At 36.6% G+C, this 17,784-nt stretch overlaps 1 protein-coding gene across 2 annotated transcripts; it reads right to left on the bottom strand.

Annotated features, from left to right (window-relative positions):
* Positions 1-4,383: 4,383 nt before the first annotated feature.
* Positions 4,384-17,486, bottom strand: LOC122315756 (acyltransferase-like protein At1g54570, chloroplastic). Of its 2 annotated transcripts, XM_043131891.1 has the most exons (14): positions 17,226-17,486; positions 16,392-17,021; positions 16,074-16,125; positions 14,516-14,571; positions 12,610-12,768; positions 12,398-12,502; positions 11,491-11,597; positions 9,689-9,810; positions 9,443-9,551; positions 8,385-8,518; positions 6,393-6,762; positions 5,636-5,749; positions 5,000-5,085; positions 4,384-4,865 (listed from the first exon to the last, which is right to left on the bottom strand). In XM_043131891.1, exons 2-14 carry the CDS (start codon positions 16,810-16,812, stop codon positions 4,565-4,567), a joined length of 2,136 nt encoding a protein of 711 aa, XP_042987825.1. In that variant the 5' UTR covers positions 16,813-17,021; positions 17,226-17,486; the 3' UTR covers positions 4,384-4,564. The 2 variants fall into 2 exon arrangements, with proteins under 2 accessions (XP_042987825.1, XP_042987826.1); XM_043131892.1 differs by lacking the exon at positions 17,226-17,486 and having other exon boundaries at positions 16,070-16,125; positions 16,392-16,533.
* Between the last annotated feature and the right edge of the window lie 298 nt (positions 17,487-17,784).

Here is a 17,784-nt window from a genome sequence, read left to right as displayed (position 1 = left end):
TAGAATTATACTATAGTATCTAATTACATATTATTATAATATAGTATTATATATTATTATATTATACTAGTGTCTAACTTATTTCTATACTATATTTATTTTTAGTATCTAATTACATATTATACTAAATTCTAACTTATTTCTAACTTAATTCTATAGTACTACACTTATTTATAGTGTCTATGGTAGTAATACTAGGATGTTTACATGTACTCAACTATTATTAGTCTATTTTTTTTTTTTTTTCTCTCAAGCAAGAAAATTCATAAATAAACTAAGTGGTTACAAGATACTAGATTCAATGGGGGAAAATCCCCAATAATCATCCCAAAACAAGCAAATGCAACACAAGAGAAATATATATATATATATATATAAAAAAAAAAAGATGGTTGAAACGATTTTTAGCTAAAGGGAAGCTGCTTGAAACGATTTTTGTATAATCTGGAAAAACAGACTATAAGACTAGAACTAAAAGTCACAATGAATTGATGTGTGTTGTATCTTGTTTGTCTGGATTGGTTATATGAGACTTTCACGACCACTTTATCTTGATTATTGGTTAGGGAAAGAGGAAATATAGGAAAGTAACAACTGGAAGATAAGTCGATATGCAGGCATAGGACTGTCATTGGTCGTGGAGTCACGTGTGGTTCACGAGCCACTCTTGGAAATAGGGTAATGGTCAAATCTAAGAGATCTGAAATTGTTGATCCCAGTGGTGCCACCTGTGACTGCAGAAGACTCTCCCTGACGTGGTTGCGTGTGAATTTCCCACATCATATAAGCCGCACGTGAGACTCATGTGTTGCTCTTTTGATCAATTTTCTTCAACCTTCCAACTAATTAGCGGCTGGAGAGTTTACTGGTGAGGCACATGGCGGTTGTAGGAGGCCGATAGGCAATAAATAGGTGCATCTTGGTGTTGCGAATGAAAAAATATGAAAAAATTGGGAAAAAAAAAAAACTATAGACAATTCCAGCATTGGCCAAACAGGAGGAGGGAGGGAGGAGCCAATCCTCCCTCTGGGCAGAAGAAATGGGAAGATGGCCGGAAGTTTGGTGGAGAGAAAATGCCAATGGAGAGAGAAATGCGAGGAATTTGTTTTGGGGTGGAAATATTAGTCCATTTATATTATAATATAAGTATATTATTTTATAATAATTAACTCATATTAATATATTAATAAATTTAACTATATAAGTTCTAATTATATAGTTCTTGTACATATGATCAATACGTAGATAAATATATAATTTTATAATATATGTACAAGATTGGAGTCCGATTAGACGAAGTTAGAGTCAATCTGGAGACACGTCTGAGTATAAATCCTACTCCGACTGAAAAAAAAAATTCTAACTCTATTTTGTTGTAGTTGAATTTTTAAATTTTTTCTCATAGAAATGGAGAATCACTCTTGACGCTTTAACATCGTATAAGAACCACTGAATGCTGTTGAAATGTATGTAACCCAGAGATTTGTACTTTGCAGCGGTAGCCTAGCTGAATCAACGTGCAATGAATGCTAGGCGTGGAGTAGCAAAGATCATGTATCAGTTTCAATCTCATATATATACACACACACACACAATATAACATTGTGAAGGTTCTCAACAATCTCACCTCTCACCCTTGTTTATGCCCTTTACATCCGCAACACTGATATGGTATCAAGTGTCAGCGATTTCTACCTCCGCCAGAAGCCATTTCATTGTTTATTACTTTATTTTATTGTCTTCTTAGAGAAAAAAAACAAGTAAAAAGAGAGAAAAATATCCCAAGAAAGATTTCATAGTAAATCAATACCCCTGAAGTTTATTGTATATATGCTTTCCATAAAAGCTTATTACAATATCAGATAAACGCCATTCAGACAAGTAGCCTATCAAACTTCCCAGGAAGCACTGAACTGAAAAGATAGCTGTAGATTCGTGGATATAAATCCTTTTTAATTAATTTCAGGTAACCCCGCAGGCCTAAACTAGTAAAAGTATGCAGGGAAGCATTGACTTGAGGCTTTCAAGCAATACTTGCACCGCCATACCTCTTAGCAGCCTCTCTACTGTCGATTGTTGCAGTGTAAGTGTCACCAGTGGTTCGCGGCCGAGATGATATACTCAAGTTGCCATACCGCCTTGCAGCTTCCCTGCTGTCAATGGTGTCTGGATAGATATCTCTTTTTGGCCCTGTTGAGAGTGGTATAGTGTACCGATACTGTGGAGGAACATTGGTGACAGATAAACCCCTTGCCGCTTCCTTCAAATTCTCCATGGCTGTGGCAATATCAGATGTAGGTGTGCCGAGTTTGGTATCATTTCTTGGTGTTGCAGGCGCCCATGCTGAACGACTTGGCCTACCCATAGCTTCAGTCTGGACTTTGTTGAGGAAGACCTCAACTTCTCGAGGGCGATCACGAGCAGGACTGGAATGCCTCCTCCAGTCATCATCATCGTATACATAATCTTTCACTGGATCTGCCTTTGTTGGAGGGCTATCTCTGTTCCCATAATTTTTCATTGGATCAGCCTTTGGTGGTGAGCCATGTGTATATCCTGAGGCCAAAGGTGTGCGGACACGCTCTATTGTGTCAACCAGATAGCTCTGCTTATTTTGGTTGGAAGTGCACACAATGACTGGCATTGTTCTTCCCTCAGCATCAATCAAGACAGGCCGGCACACTTGATCAGCTTCCGAGGCGTAGCTTGCTTTGCTCAGTTCATTGGCATTGGCAACTGATGCAACTCCACCAGAGGTGCGGCTACCGCCTCTATACGGATAACCATACCAAGACATGATCACTAAAGCAGTGTGGTGAAAACTAGGATTTGTTTTCTCAAAGAACAGAGTACACCAGGACAACTTGCTCAGTTTGTAAAATGTCTCGTACTTGATCCTTAAATAGGAAAATAATATTCTTTTTTGGGTTTCATGACAGGATAGAAGATCCAAAACTATATTGCGCATGGTATTTTTTTTTTCTTTCTCATGCACTTTGAGATTCCCACTAAGTTATTCCATTCACAAGATAGTTTTGAAGAATCATGTTCTGCCTTCATGCCTGCCTATCCATGGATTGTGACCTCCGGTACCTTAGCTTCCGCTCATTCACTCCACCGTGAGAGAACAAATAAAAGTGAGAGAATCAGAAAAGAGAGAATAACTAAAAAGCGGGATCCAGCATGCATGAAACCACTTTTGTCTTACCCGAGACAATAAAAAGTAAGAGATGATGTCGCAAACTTCTACGTTAGAAATGTGTTCAGTTTGTCAAATAAATTTTTCCTTTAATTGGCTTCATATTCTTTTTTCTAAGAGAGTCATCATGGATCATTTCTACACTTACCTGAAGAATCATTTCACCCACTATGACACCTGATTACAGTGATCAAAAGCTAGCAAAAATCAATCGTTTCATTTTCAATTGCCCCGTGCATGCATGATACTATAGCAGAAAGAAACATTACTGATGATAATAATATTCTTCCTCAAGTGTTCCTTTATTTTTTTTCTGCGAAATCTGTATTGGAAAATAAATTTACAGGCCATCTATGCTTGAGCAAAGCCTCTCTCCAAAGAAGGAAAATAAAAATAAGACTAATAATAAGAATTACATCATCTATGCTTGTAGTTTAACGAAAGCAACATCGTGTTGGATGTGGCATCATGACCACGAGGCATGCGCAATTGGTCATGCATGTCTGGGAAGTGTTGGTAACATGGGGACTAATGAGGGGAAGTTTAGCTTGTTACGGCGAGAACTTGGCGCCGTGAAAAGTCATTCACTTTACTTTAGGTCGTTCCTCTGTGATGATTTTCTTTCATTAGCGTGATCTTTATCTACAAGTAAGAAAAATCGGAAATACTTAAATCAGAAAAGAACAAGAGAAAAAGGGATGAGTGAATGCACATATTAAAACATTAAATTTGAGCCAATAGTAGTTGAAAGTACGATGGGAATGAGATAGAGTATATAATATAATTCTTGTTGGATTGATTTAGAATCAACTTTATTAGAAATTAGAGCGTCTAGGAGATTGATTGCCCTTGTGATTGTTCTTGGACGTGGCAGAGAATTCTCATGCTGAGAAGAATTGCCTGTCCCAACATCAGTGTCACTGAGGAAGGTACGGCAAAAGATAGTCCTTGCACAAGATTGTCTGGTATGATTCCCTGGAACACTTTCATTCTTTGGATTACAGCTTGGGGAACACTTCAAGACATACTATGATAAGATGAAAAACCAGAACAAACCAATCAATGAATATTAAGCTATATGGCCTCTTCTAAAGATGAATTCCACGAGATGACGACTTTATTTTACATAAGATCGCGCGCGCGCTCATATACAGATATATAGATTTGACCCAGAGCGCGGTTCCTTTCGAAAGAAAATTTTTTCTGTATAACAGTCTCCAATTAAGTAAATTTCTTTTCTGTACAGAAACATCCCCTTTTATTGAATAACAAACAAGAAATAACTTCTGTACATAAGCCTCTTTCCATGGAAAGAGAGAATGATAGGAGTTCAAGACAAGAACAATGTCTCTCTCAAAACTAATTTTAAGGCTCAAATGCTGGAACTTCATTTGAAGTAGCATATATTGCCTTGTATAATGTTCTGTCAACAACACTCCTATAGGGATCCTCCTCCCGCTTTTTAACCAAGAATGCCATATTGCGTTCAACCTCAGATTTTATCTGCAAGTACAATTGGTTTGCAACTTTTTTGTCCTTCAGGATCTCATTCCTTCCCTTTGTTTCAATGGGCTTCCCAAAGAGATAGTAGAAGCGGCCAGGTATCTTGGGCAAAAGCCCTGGAATAAATAGTTCTTGGCTGCCAACCTCCCCACTTGTCTCATCCCTATAAATACGAGCATATGCAGTCAATAGAAGTTGAAACTGACTCTCTATGATAAAAAAGTGGCTAGCACTCTAGCTTTTGGAACTTTACATTAGAGCACTCAGAAAAACATTACAGTATAGAAGAGTAATTACCTCACTCTTATCATGTTGCTATTAGCATCTCTGATATAATCCTTAATGACGGGGATTTTAATTAGGTCGTTGTAATCAAGGACCATCTGCCATGCAAAATAACAACACAATTCAATTCCAAAGAAAATGGGACATTAATGGAAAAATCACGCTCAAGAAAAGATAAATGAAATCCAGAGTACTCTCCAATATATATTTTGTTAATGACTTGTTGATAGATTTATGAATTTGTGAATTAACATCTGATTACTTTTTCCGTACGAATTATACTATTCGATGTGGTCTCTTCCACGTAAAATGACAGGTTTATGATTTGGGTTTGACTATCTTTGCAAGCTCATCCATGACTATCCATCAATGTGATCTTGCTTCTACACCAAAGTTATTAAAACTTTTCTGCTCTGTAATAATTCTATGAACACAATCCCACTCCTAATATTGATCCAGAAACAAGTCCATTGACTATGCTCTAGAATTTGGACTCTTCCAACCTGCACTAAGCAGCACTATAACTGACATAATCAGCGAAAGGAGCATTTAATTAAGATTGTCTCTCCAAACTTTCAAAGAATTAAGAAGGGAAAGTTAGAGAAAAAAATGGATGATAAAAAAAACTGAAGTAAAACGCAACCTTACCTCTGCTATATCATCTTCTCCCACAACTCCAAATGGTACAATTGTGGCCCCAAACCGTGCTGCCATTCTCACAAATTCTGGCTGATCAGGCCAAAATAACTTGTATTCTTCTCCCTGGAAATATAATATCACCATTAACTGTGGGAAAACAAAGTTTGGACAGATATAGAAAGTTCAAGTAAAAACAAAGATTAATTGCAACAAGCACCTCTAGTCACCTCTTAATCCTCTCTAAATAACAGAAACAATAAACAAAAAATCAACGTATTTCCTCTATTGAAATGCTCAAGCTCAATTATTGTTTAAAAACTTGTTCACCATGATCATTCCGGAGACCATGAACACACATTTCCTGCATTAATCCTTACATTTAGTTTTATATAATTTTAAGTGTAGTAGTGATGCTCAACCTACAGATATTTTTAATCATACCACCAGATTTTGTTTGATAGAAGTCAGTTCACACAATAGTTCCAACGTGCACGAGGTGGTTACTACCAAATTATAATCAACACACAAGTTATGGCTTGTCATGCATATCGACATCCAGAATTAACAAGACCTGCATTATTAAAGACAATGTTGTTCATTGTTGTGGAAGGAACCTTTACATTATTTTACCTGTGCGGGTTAGAAAGTAAATAATGACTGAACAGATTCAGTTCCATGAAAGTTCATCACTACAAAATGTAGGGTTTTTTAGGTACAGGCAAACAGAAAAAAGAAAGTTGAAATGAACGCAAGGAACTTGACACACCTTGTAATGTAAGGCCTCACGTGCACCGCCAGGATAAAGAAGCACATGCGATTTTGTTGAAAGCAATTTGAAAAGATTGCTGGCTGTGACAGGTAGTCCTCCAAACACTTTGATCCAGTCATTGAAAGAAAACTCAGGGGATGAACTCTCAAACGCCCTTGAAAACAAAGTTGGATGAGCCAAACCACGAACCATAATATTCTTCTCGACCAAAAATCGTTCAACAAGTGGAGAAAGTTCAAGTCCCATCAACATGTGATAACCAACTAATAACACAGGACCATCACTTGGAACACCAGCAAGACCTTTCACTATCTTTCCGTCCTCCAAAGTCGAGAACATTATGGAACCAGAAGCAAAGCGCAATAAACTGCCATTGTGCAACTGTAATGTCAAGCTTCAAGCTCACATGGCACAGATGTCTGATTGCATATAACTTAAAAAGCTGATTCGTGCAGGGAGTTAACCAAGGCCTAGACAAGAGTAGGACTAGGAGAGGTAGATGCAGGCCAGTCAATTAGGGTCTTAAACCAAGATTCTTATTGTTCAAATCTAACAACATGGTTCATTAAAAAGGTTGGGTGAAAACATGGTTTTGCCATCAAACAACCTGCTGAGATTTCTACTGACTATGTGTGAAATCATATCATCGAATTGAGCATTGATAAAACTTTCTATAAAACAAACGATGGGTGTGGGGCTAATGATACAGAAAATGCAGGGAACACAAACAAATACTTGATATTGCATGAGCAACATTCTGTTTCAAACTGCAGTTTCTCTTTCAACATGATAAATCACTCAAGATCAGAACAAGAGATTTCAAAGCAACATGAAATAGGTTGTTTAGACAGGACTAAAAAAAAAAATAGATCAAATTTGCTTTCTTTTTGTGAGGTAGAATTATCAAAACTAAATACATGAGCACATTGGAATCTAATTTCTGTGGTTTCCATATGAACCACCCCCCCCCCCGGCGGGGGCACAATAAAAGGACCCAAAGCCAAAGGGCTTCACCTGCTGGTGTCACCCAATAGGCATGTTAATGCCAACACGAACCAAGACAAGTTTCTTTGGAAGTATAGAACAAATGTGAAAAAGTGCCCATAGAACTTATTTTTGATCACATTCGCCAGATATGATATTAAAAGCATTAAATCAGCAAAATGATGACTTGTTTTGGACAGTTCTGCATAATCTGACAATTTGGAGGTCACTTGTCCATGATATATAAAGCCAAATAATTCATAATAACATACTAAAGGAGAAGAAATATTTTGGTCAAAGTGAGAAATTTACGGCTTGGATAGTGAGATGAGATAAGATGGTTTTAGATGAAAGTTGAATAAAATATTGTTAGGATATTATTTTTTAATATTATTATTGTTTTGGGATTTGAAAATGTTGAATTGTTTATTATATTTTGTGTTGAAATTTGGAAAAGTTGTAATGATGAGGTGAGATGAGATAAAAAGAAACACTTTCACTATCCAAACAGATGGGTCACAATGTTAACAAACATTTGATAGGCCACATCATAAGTCCAGGAAAGGCAGACATCAAAACTCAAGAAATAATTTCAGATTAATCCCTGAAAACCCAACTTGAAAGAGATTGTATGGTGTCCAAAATTTGAAAACATTTCGTGCCATATCTTGGTGGGGGTGGAGTTGATATGTTAGTGGCAGAATTTTAATGAGTATAATGATGTGGAGAAATCTTAATGATATCGATTGTTTTCCATCTAACTCTACCACAGTTTGATCTTAACAGTCACCAATTGTATCACACAACAGTTCCACTTATAATGATGCAATGTTCTTGTAAAAGTCACCCTTGAACAGGATCATATTTCTAGTACCCTCGGCCCAAGATTAATATTGAGATTTAAGGCTCAAAACTTGCATCACATTGAGCTTCATTCAGTTGCATGCCCACCATCAGATTAAGGTAAGCTGAAAAAGAGAAAAAAATGAAGCACCACTGTATTACCCAAGCACTTGATCACAGGCGTATTGGAGTTCTTTCCTACTAGGAGGTAGAAAATCGGATACATAATCATGTCTCCTTGAACGACGGTATTTGCAAGTACCCTTAATAACCGTCATCAAACCAATTCCATCTTCCTGCACCATGACAGCTAAGATTGAAGTCAGTTTGTTATCCCAAAATCAACTACCAAAAAAGTGCAAGTATTCTTGAGAGAAAGAAGAAGAAACTAGGTGAATTACAATTCAAAAGGCACAAAATGAGGGCCCACAAGTGGAGTGGCCTGATGTAAGCAGAAAATTCCAAGACAAGTTAGTTCATAAAGTTGTTTATCACGATAAAGCACATAATTACACACAATTAAAAGAGCAGATAAAGTGTTAAGTCTGTGCTTGACATCCAAAGTCGACCCACTTCCTTATTGCTTGAAGTTTGGTACTGATGATTTTCCAGTATAAGCTCAGGGCCATTAAGTTCATGCTAAGCATGGGAGAAATCAGTGTTCACCTAAGAGCAGGTGCATGGAGCTTCCCTTGTAAATTTTAGAGGTTTACTCTGAATTTGGGTCCCTTGGAAAAAGTGAAGCAAGATCAAAACGAAAAAAAAAAAAAAATTACATACCTATTGGGCACATGACAAATTGTAATTCTACCATCCCCAAATATTTCAAAAGTTATATTTATGTAATCTGAAAATTAAAGAATCTTGAAATACACTGATTAATCAATAAATTTAAAGAGATTTAAAAAAAGAGATTGAGCCAAACCCAAGAAATTTTGAATCATGTGTGGCAATTCAGAGCAGAAATCAAATCGAAAAGGTGCAATGGAGTTGCGTTATTTCAACAGACAACCTGAATCTGGTCGTTTAGGTGATCACACATGAATGCAACTGAAGTGAATAACTGACCAATAGAACTGAGATTATCTAAAAAGATCAAAAGTCATGCAAAATCTTGATGTCATCAGAAGCTTCACTGACTCCAGCAATAATTGGAAATAACAGAGATGTAAGGAGCAGCATCATGACATCATACTATGGATGTGCATGTTATCACCTACCAATAAAAGGGTATGACCACTATCCTTGAAGTGACGAACTACACAGTTTTGTAACAATTCCTTGAGTCGTTGAGCTTCATCTCCACTAGGAACCATGTTATCCTTGCCACTAAAATACAATTATATCAACAATTGTAACTATCTATTGAGATTTACCAAATCATAAGTAACTAATACCATGTCTTAAACATGTACAAACCTAGATGGTAAATTAGTAATTAGTCAAAATCTAGAGAGAGGAGCAACCTCGAGAGGATGAGCACTTCAGCTTTAACAGCATGTAGACGGGAATTAGTATATGCAGCAGCCGATTTAAGCAGCTTCAGCTTCCATAGAAGTGTGCTCTTTGGTATAATATCATCAAAGCCCTGCCAACAAATATGCAGAAAAGTAAAACCCATTTGACATCCATAGAATATAGATTAATGATTAAATTCGCCTATTTCCATCAGCTTAAATTTTGGGACAATTGTTGATTTAACTTAGTATCAGATTGTTATCTTAAGTTTAGACCCTGACTCATACTCTATCTCCATTATAACTAAATATTCCTAGTTGTTGGGCTCACTTATTAAAGAAGAACTTGGCCCACACGTGAGCGAAGGTGTTAGAACATAACTTAAAAGATTTAAGTTCACCTCTTCTCAGCAACTTAAGTTTTTGGTATAACTGGAATTTAACAACACTGGAGGACAGTCCTGACACCAAACAAACATTAATTGGACTTCTTAATCAATTTTATTTAAAGCAAAAGAGAGGCAAAAGATATTAGGAATCAACTTACACTACACAAAACAAAACCCACTGTGACTCACTATGATTGGGCTTACTCTTGCTAAACTAAGGAATTGCTAGTATTATTATATTTGTAAGCCCATTAATGATATCAAATAGATAGACTAGATAGTTTAAAGAAGCGACAGATTATTGTGGTAAATCAGTGTTGATGTGCAAGAATAACAAGACAACAGTGATCACTTGTTATGACATTGTTATGCAGTCCGGCAAGCTGCTTTAGCCTTTATAATTATGGGTTCGATTGGGTCATGCCTAAATGGTTGGTGGATCTTTTCGAGTATTGGAGAGGTAGGTTTGGCAGTCCGCATAATGAAAACTTATGAAAGATGATCCCGATTTGCCTTATATGGTGAATTTGGAGGAAGTGGAATGATTGAAACTTCTCGGAATGTGACAAGGCAGTGGAGCATCTCAAGGATTTCTTTTTCGGATCCCTTTATCATTGGATGACAACATACATTTGTTTTTCAAGCTAGTTGTGTCTGATGGAAACATGTACCTTGATAGCACTTTTGTGCTCATTAATAAATTCTACTATCAAACAAAAAAATGACATCAAATAGAATGGGTCTTCTTTGATTAGTTATTGGGTTTGGATGTCAACAAAAATCCAGCCCTCTGTTAACATAAAAAATAAATAAATAAATAAAACTTCAGATTCTAGGCATGTCCACCTCCCTTTTTGGCCAATTACCCTTCATGCAAAAGTAGTGCCTATCAGATTAATGATTAATGCCATAACCTAAGGAAATAGCTACTGACAGAGAATAAACCATCGTTTATGCATTGCAATGGTATAAACAAAGGCCTTCATCCCTTTTCATTCACCCACGCACACAAATATGAGAGGAAGCGAGAATGAAGGAAAAAGAGAAAAGAAGAAGAAGAGAGAACAAAGGGTACGAATTTGCAAAAGGGAAGTGTTAGCCTAGTGATTTTGGTTCAAAGTTAAGTGTAAGCATCAGACACTCCCTTAGTTGGAAACTTTGAATTTTGGTTTTCAAATGATGATTAACATGCTCCGGTGACTGTGTACTCAAGTGATGATTAACTAGCACTAGAAATACAACATTGTGGCCTTAAGTTGGATAACCATCGGAAACTTCTCTGAATGGCAACTAAAGAGAGCACGACCAAACCAAAAACAGCAAAAATGCATAACAACCAAAAATAATGGAAATTTAAAGCACAAGAAAAGAAAATAACCAATAACCCACAAGAAAAGCAAGATCAATGTAACCATTCCTTACAGAAAGATATGGTAGCAATGAAGTGAGGCTGAGAAACAGCTGTTCCAATTTTTTTCCAGGGGGAAGCCTACTTTCAATGTTGACCATTGCCATTTTCACTGGATCACCTGAGGTAAACAAAATAGAAGAGGGTAATATCAGAAGCTTTTTCTCCTGATATCCAAAAAAAGGGACCAAAAAAAGTTGCTGTTGATAAACATATGAAGAAGCTTTATAGGAATACAATTAACAATGAAAAAATTATTGATGGAACTGATTCAAACCAAATGAAATTTGTTTACACAGACATGGCATCAACTGTAGAAGATGAGGTAGGTTAAACTACAATAAAAAGGCTAGTAGAAGACTGCACGAGTGCTAGTAGAGAAATGAAGGCCACAGATAAAAACTTTTCATAGAATGCAGACATAAGATTATAATCTCTCTTAAAATAGTTGCAAGTTCACTAGTTAAACATGCATTTGTCACCCATTAAATGCATTAGGCCAGCAAGGATCAAACGGCAGTCTGAATCGTTGACCTTAATTGTTCCGCTGGTTCCATCAACTGTGAATATTCATAATAGCAGCACAAATATTACTGTTATAACATGACTATCTTTGAGGTTTTTGTTAAAATAAATTTGAAGTCGACAATTAGACCACTTTCAAGACTTGGCTCGAGGTTCCTGAAATAAGTAAAGTAGACTGAGTTTTCATCAACGCTACATCAAGAGGACAACAAAATGATCAAATCATGCATCTTTGCTCATGGTAGCAGCACTAGGGATCACATCATAGACCATAGTAACAGATGGCATAGTTTGTGGTACTCCTAGGATCATAGGCATGGAAAATGTTAAATTATCAAGGATATATTCAATTATTCAACACTTCACAATTAGACTTGAAGGCAACAGATCAAGTACCCATGATTGAGCTAAGAAGATAGGGAACTGCACTATGTAGTCCAGCAGGCATAGCCTCCAAGATAGGAAGCAATGGTTGCAACTGAGACCTGCCAAATGATGTGGCTAAAATGAAATGCCAAAAGGTTAGGCTTTCTCCAGGGGTCAACATCAATCATCAATCAGAAACAAGATTATAGTACAAAACAAAAACTACATATGAGGAATCTAACCTGGATTGGCCAATATGATGACTAGGTCAATGGTAGGATTACGAGAAGCAACAGCAAGTGCTAGGCATCCTCCAAGGGAATCCCCCACCAAATAAATTGGCTTATTTGGAGATGAAGCATGCTCCTGCTTGACAGTTTCCTCAACATGTTTCACCAGTCCTTCATGCATGAAATTTCACCAAATTACGCATTATGGTACACTTATAGATCAGAGGATGATACAAAACCATTCTCACAAGTATGAGGAACAAAAAATGCATTTGTGAGGGAGAATACATAAATCAGCTTAAAAGGAGCTTGTAAAAGATCTATTAAATGCAATAATCTCAAATATCTATAGGAAAAAATAATTGAGTCTGACTTATAACCGAATCAACATAAAATAGGATGATATATTTTCTTTTAATAAGTAACTTTCTATACTTTTATGAAATTCTTCCAAAACTGAATCAAACAAGTAACATTTAAAGCATAAAAGTGCTATGCAAACCCTAATGTTGGCCAGAAGATATCCTAAGGAATACTTCATCCAATGTCCCTTTCTTTCTCGTTAGCTTACCATAACATACGAGTCTATACAATCTCTTAAACCTGGCTTCAATACCATTGCTTGGACATTCCCTACCTGCTAGGGCCAGGAAAGCAGCTTTACAATTTCCATAGCACTGGGTATAAGAGTTCTACAAACAATCTGAACTTCAAACGCTACTGATCACATTATTTAAACCTCACGATAACAACTAAATAAAACTCAACATATTCTTTTCCCTTTTATTGGCACCGGTGTCTGGAATAAAGTCCTAACTAATCTCGGGGGTGCACAGTCCCTTGGCAAGGAGTTACCCAAAAGTGCACCTCAGGTACTTCAAGGTAAAATCCGCCAATCTGGTGGCCCCTAAAAATTGTTTGCACCCAAGGATTCGAACCTTAGATCTGGAAGGAGCATACCACTAAGACCTAGGCTCTTGCCAGTAGAGCCAACCCTAGGGGTTATAACTCAACATATTCAAACTTGGGAAGACCATAATATCATATTATAATCCTAAACAAAAAATCCTAACAACCTACGTTAGCTTCACTAAGTCATTGTCTCCTTGACTGATTTTGATTGGCCAAGAGGTATCCTTATACAACAAGGATTCCTAATTTTTCTTGGATTCTATTAACTGTTCACGGATTGGGACTTGTTACACCTTAATTTAAGGCACTAATTAACTTTCCTGATACTTCTTCAAAGCCCATAAAAATGGACCTGCAGGAGTAATAATAAAAATAATAATAATCACAAAAAAAAAAAAAAAAAAAAACAGCAAGAGAAAAAAAACATGATTACGTAATTCCCATTTTAACCTTTAATAAAGTCTCAGGTGTGACACTACCACGCCAACTTTCTCAAAATAGATGATAAGATTTTCCTTGGGTCGTCTTGAAAATTATATAAAATGTTTCTAAAATGAAAGTTCATACTTATTTAGATTCTTGTAGATCATGCCACTCTAATATAAAGTAAAGGGTATTTGAGAACGTTGCTATATTTTACCTTCTACTGACCAAGAATTTTATCAAAATCCTTTTTGGATTATATATATTACTCATACATGTCAAGCTCCTTAGATACAAGATGACTGGAAGTTAAGAACCATCTCATCTATAAGTTGTTCAAATTGTTAGTTATTATGTTTTCAACGTGTATTAAATACATGAATATAAGGATTACATGCTAAATAAAATCCAATCAATTTGAACTTAGCATGGAAAACAAGTGTGCCCCAACAGTTGAATCGGGAAATTTGTACTTTAAAATTATTTGTTTGTGGAGCTTTTGTTGAAGCTATAGCAGGTGTAATTTGAATCTAACCAATAAAGAAAGTATATATGCATATATTAGCCAGGATAGAATTGGGACCTTCAAATGGTGTTCGATCTTGAACAGGAATATGCAGGCACCAAACTTCAAATGCCCTGCAATGAAGTAGAAGAAATTGTTTCTAATAACTCTTCCAAAAATACAAACTAAACACATCTTTCAAGCAATCTACTAATATCCTAGCCACTCCTAAGACTGAATATCATACACTACCATGAGCAAAAGGAAAATTTTCCACAATGATCACTGCAAATAATATGCGTGCACAGGAAAAACACATAAATAACCAAAAAGAAAATGAAAGAAATGCAATACATATGGATAACTTTCTTTTATTCTTATTCTGTTTTATCAAATATGCATACAATTTATGACCACCTTTTCTAAGCAGGCCATGTAGCTTCACCTTGCATCTAAGCTATACAGTTATAATATCCCTAAAGAGTCCCAACATTAAGTAAAGTTAGAGCAACAAAATCCATAAAAGCCATTTTGAAGTCAAAGCCATCATAACTTGTTTTATTGGAGAACCTAACACTAAACATACAGAATCAATTAAAGCATCATAGTTCCCTAGCCAAGATGTTCAACATAAGATTGACAGTTTTCTTATGTGTTCCTTTCTCGGCCTTGATAATTTAACGTAGAGATACTTGGAATTTGAGTTTGAAAACTCTCACCCACACCTCATACTCAAGGGGTGGTGACATTGACATTTGGGCTACAGCTTATTGGCATAGGTTTAATGGCCATTGTAATAATTAAATTCTAGAAGAAATTATACTTTTCACCCACAAACTACCACATATTTTTCAATTGCACCTTAAATTACAAAAAGTTCCAATTTGCATACTGACTACCAATAAGTTTCAATTCACACCCTCTATTTAAACTTGAACCTAACAATTAAAATTATTCTATGAGGCCAATTCAAATTTGAACCTGACCATCAAGATTATGCCACATTGTCAATTTTTATTTATCTTAGCAGTCATATCTTAACTGAAGATGAAAACGAAACCTATTAGAAATTTGGATGTAAATTTGAAACCTTTTGTAATTTCAAGTGCAAAATGAAAAGTAGGTGGTAGGGGTGAGAAGTGCAACTACCCCTAAATTCTTTACTTTTTTTAATCTGAAGCAAGAGGAACATAATCAGCACAAAACAGGAACAATGGTAAATTTAAGTGAGGCTACTTAGCATGGCATAGAGGTCGCATTGAGCTGTCTGCCATGGCTGAACATGGTCCAGTCCATTATCTCCATTCAAGCTTTATAATGAATCTTGTAAACATTGTAAAGTAAAGGAGTTATAGATAGGGTCGTAGTTAAATAAGACTACTTGACAAGCTGCTCAGGATTGCCTTGGCCAACTTAGCAGAAAAATACCCTATAAGCTACATAATGGGCGTAGGTTATTCTAATACAATAGAATCCTCATCGCAAACAAGACCTATAAATTTCCCAGTTTTGCATGCAAAGGCATTTGTTTCAAATTCCTGGCTAATGAATTTATAAAATTTTCCATCACCATTTAATTTGATCAAATCTATAGAAACATTCATGATTATGATAGAAATAATGCGGCATGACCTACTTCCCAAGAGACTTATGGTGCAAAACAAGCCCCATTCCAGTACCATCCATCCCTGCATAAATGAATACCAAAAGATTTTCAGCGGCCTGCAGCATGAAAAATCGAAGTTTGAAAAGGAAAAAAAAAAAAAAAAGGGTCCCTGTAAGTTTCAATCAACCAAACTACACGTCAAACATCAAGAAATATTCATTTGTTCAGGAAAAATATTCCCCAAAGTCAAGTCTTCTCTGTCTCTTTAGAACGAAGAACAAACCCAAATTAAAAGGAAAAAAAAAAAAAAATCTGTAAATTAATCAACCACGGGGAGACATCCATTACCGGGCAAAAACAGAAGAACTGGAGAATCCTTTAAAGGGCATCCGCAAGAAACAGGGCAAAACCACCGTGGTGGCCCACCATCAGACTTAACAATGTCCTTGGCCATATCAAAGTAATCCCTCACGGTGTAAGTCCCATACCCATCATCCCACAACGGTTCCAGAGTTTCCAAAACATTATCCGTTACCCTTTTCTTCTCCTCAACTTTAGACCTTAACCGTCCATTTCCTTGATAAACTGAAGTCGCATTACTCTCGCCCCTCCCCCCACCTGTAGAAGTTCCATTCACCACAACTGAGTCTGAGGACAACACCGTCGAATCGGCACTACCTGAACTCCTAACTTGCCTTCGACTCCGATCCTTATTCTCCGAACTTGATGCAAAAAAAGACAGTGCCCGGAAACCTATAACAGATGCCATGGCCTCTACAAGCAATGGCAGCCTCTTTCAGGATCACCAACTGGAAAATTTTCAATCTTCTCGATGACAAGCACGTGAATACAGCTTAAATAAACTTCCAAGTTCTCAGTTAAGGAGTTCCCGCGGGCACTCTTAAACACTGGCCTAGCCACGTGGATTCAAAGCTTCAAAACTTGAAGCGAACCCAGAAAGCAAAACTGGTAAGTGACCTGTATTACCAGAATTAATGATTTAACATTTGACGTGAAAAGACTGAATGTATAACGTTAAATATGAGAATCATCTCAGGCAACTATTTACAAAGTAAGCTAAACGTGAGTAGAGGGAAACACACCCACACACACAAAAAAAAAAATCTAGTTCTAAAAGAGAGGGGTCTTGGAATTTAGCTACATGGTAATTGATAAATTTACCTCATGTGGGCCTGAGTGGTTCTGGGAAAGACACAGAAATGGGTTCTGCCGTCCATTGGCTTTTGCTTTCTCTGGCTGTGGAGTGGCCACACATGTGACAACGTTTCTCGGCATTGGTAGTTTCGAACCGAGAGACTCCGAGTGGAGTTTGGACTTCAAACAAAAGGTAGGCCTACGGATGTGGTGCAGTGCGGGACTGCTCGTATCTGTCTCTATCAGTTTGCAAAGTTGAACAATTTTTCAAAAAGTAGAAAAAGACCGAAAGGCTGCTGAAGGCAAACTATTTGGCACACCGCAACGAGGAAAGGAAAGCAAATGAAGAAAGAAAGATTTTTTCGAAACAGCTTTGCTACGTACAGTCGCTACACACAGTCGGTGTGCAGTCGATTGTACGGAATAAATAAAAAAATTATAAAAAAATTTTTTTATATTCAAAGGGACCTACATGAATTATAAAAAGTTATAAAAATAATTTTTTTTTTTTATGTAGGTCCCGCATTAATTTTTTTTTACAGCCGACTGCACGCCGATTGCATCTCCCGACTGCAAAAAGTATTTC

The sequence above is a fragment of the Carya illinoinensis genome, chromosome 7, assembly GCF_018687715.1.
Source record: "Carya illinoinensis cultivar Pawnee chromosome 7, C.illinoinensisPawnee_v1, whole genome shotgun sequence".
Lineage (NCBI taxonomy): Eukaryota > Viridiplantae > Streptophyta > Magnoliopsida > Fagales > Juglandaceae > Carya > Carya illinoinensis.
The sequence above is the reverse complement of the archived record's forward strand: the minus strand, read 5'-3'. Positions and strand labels throughout refer to the sequence as shown.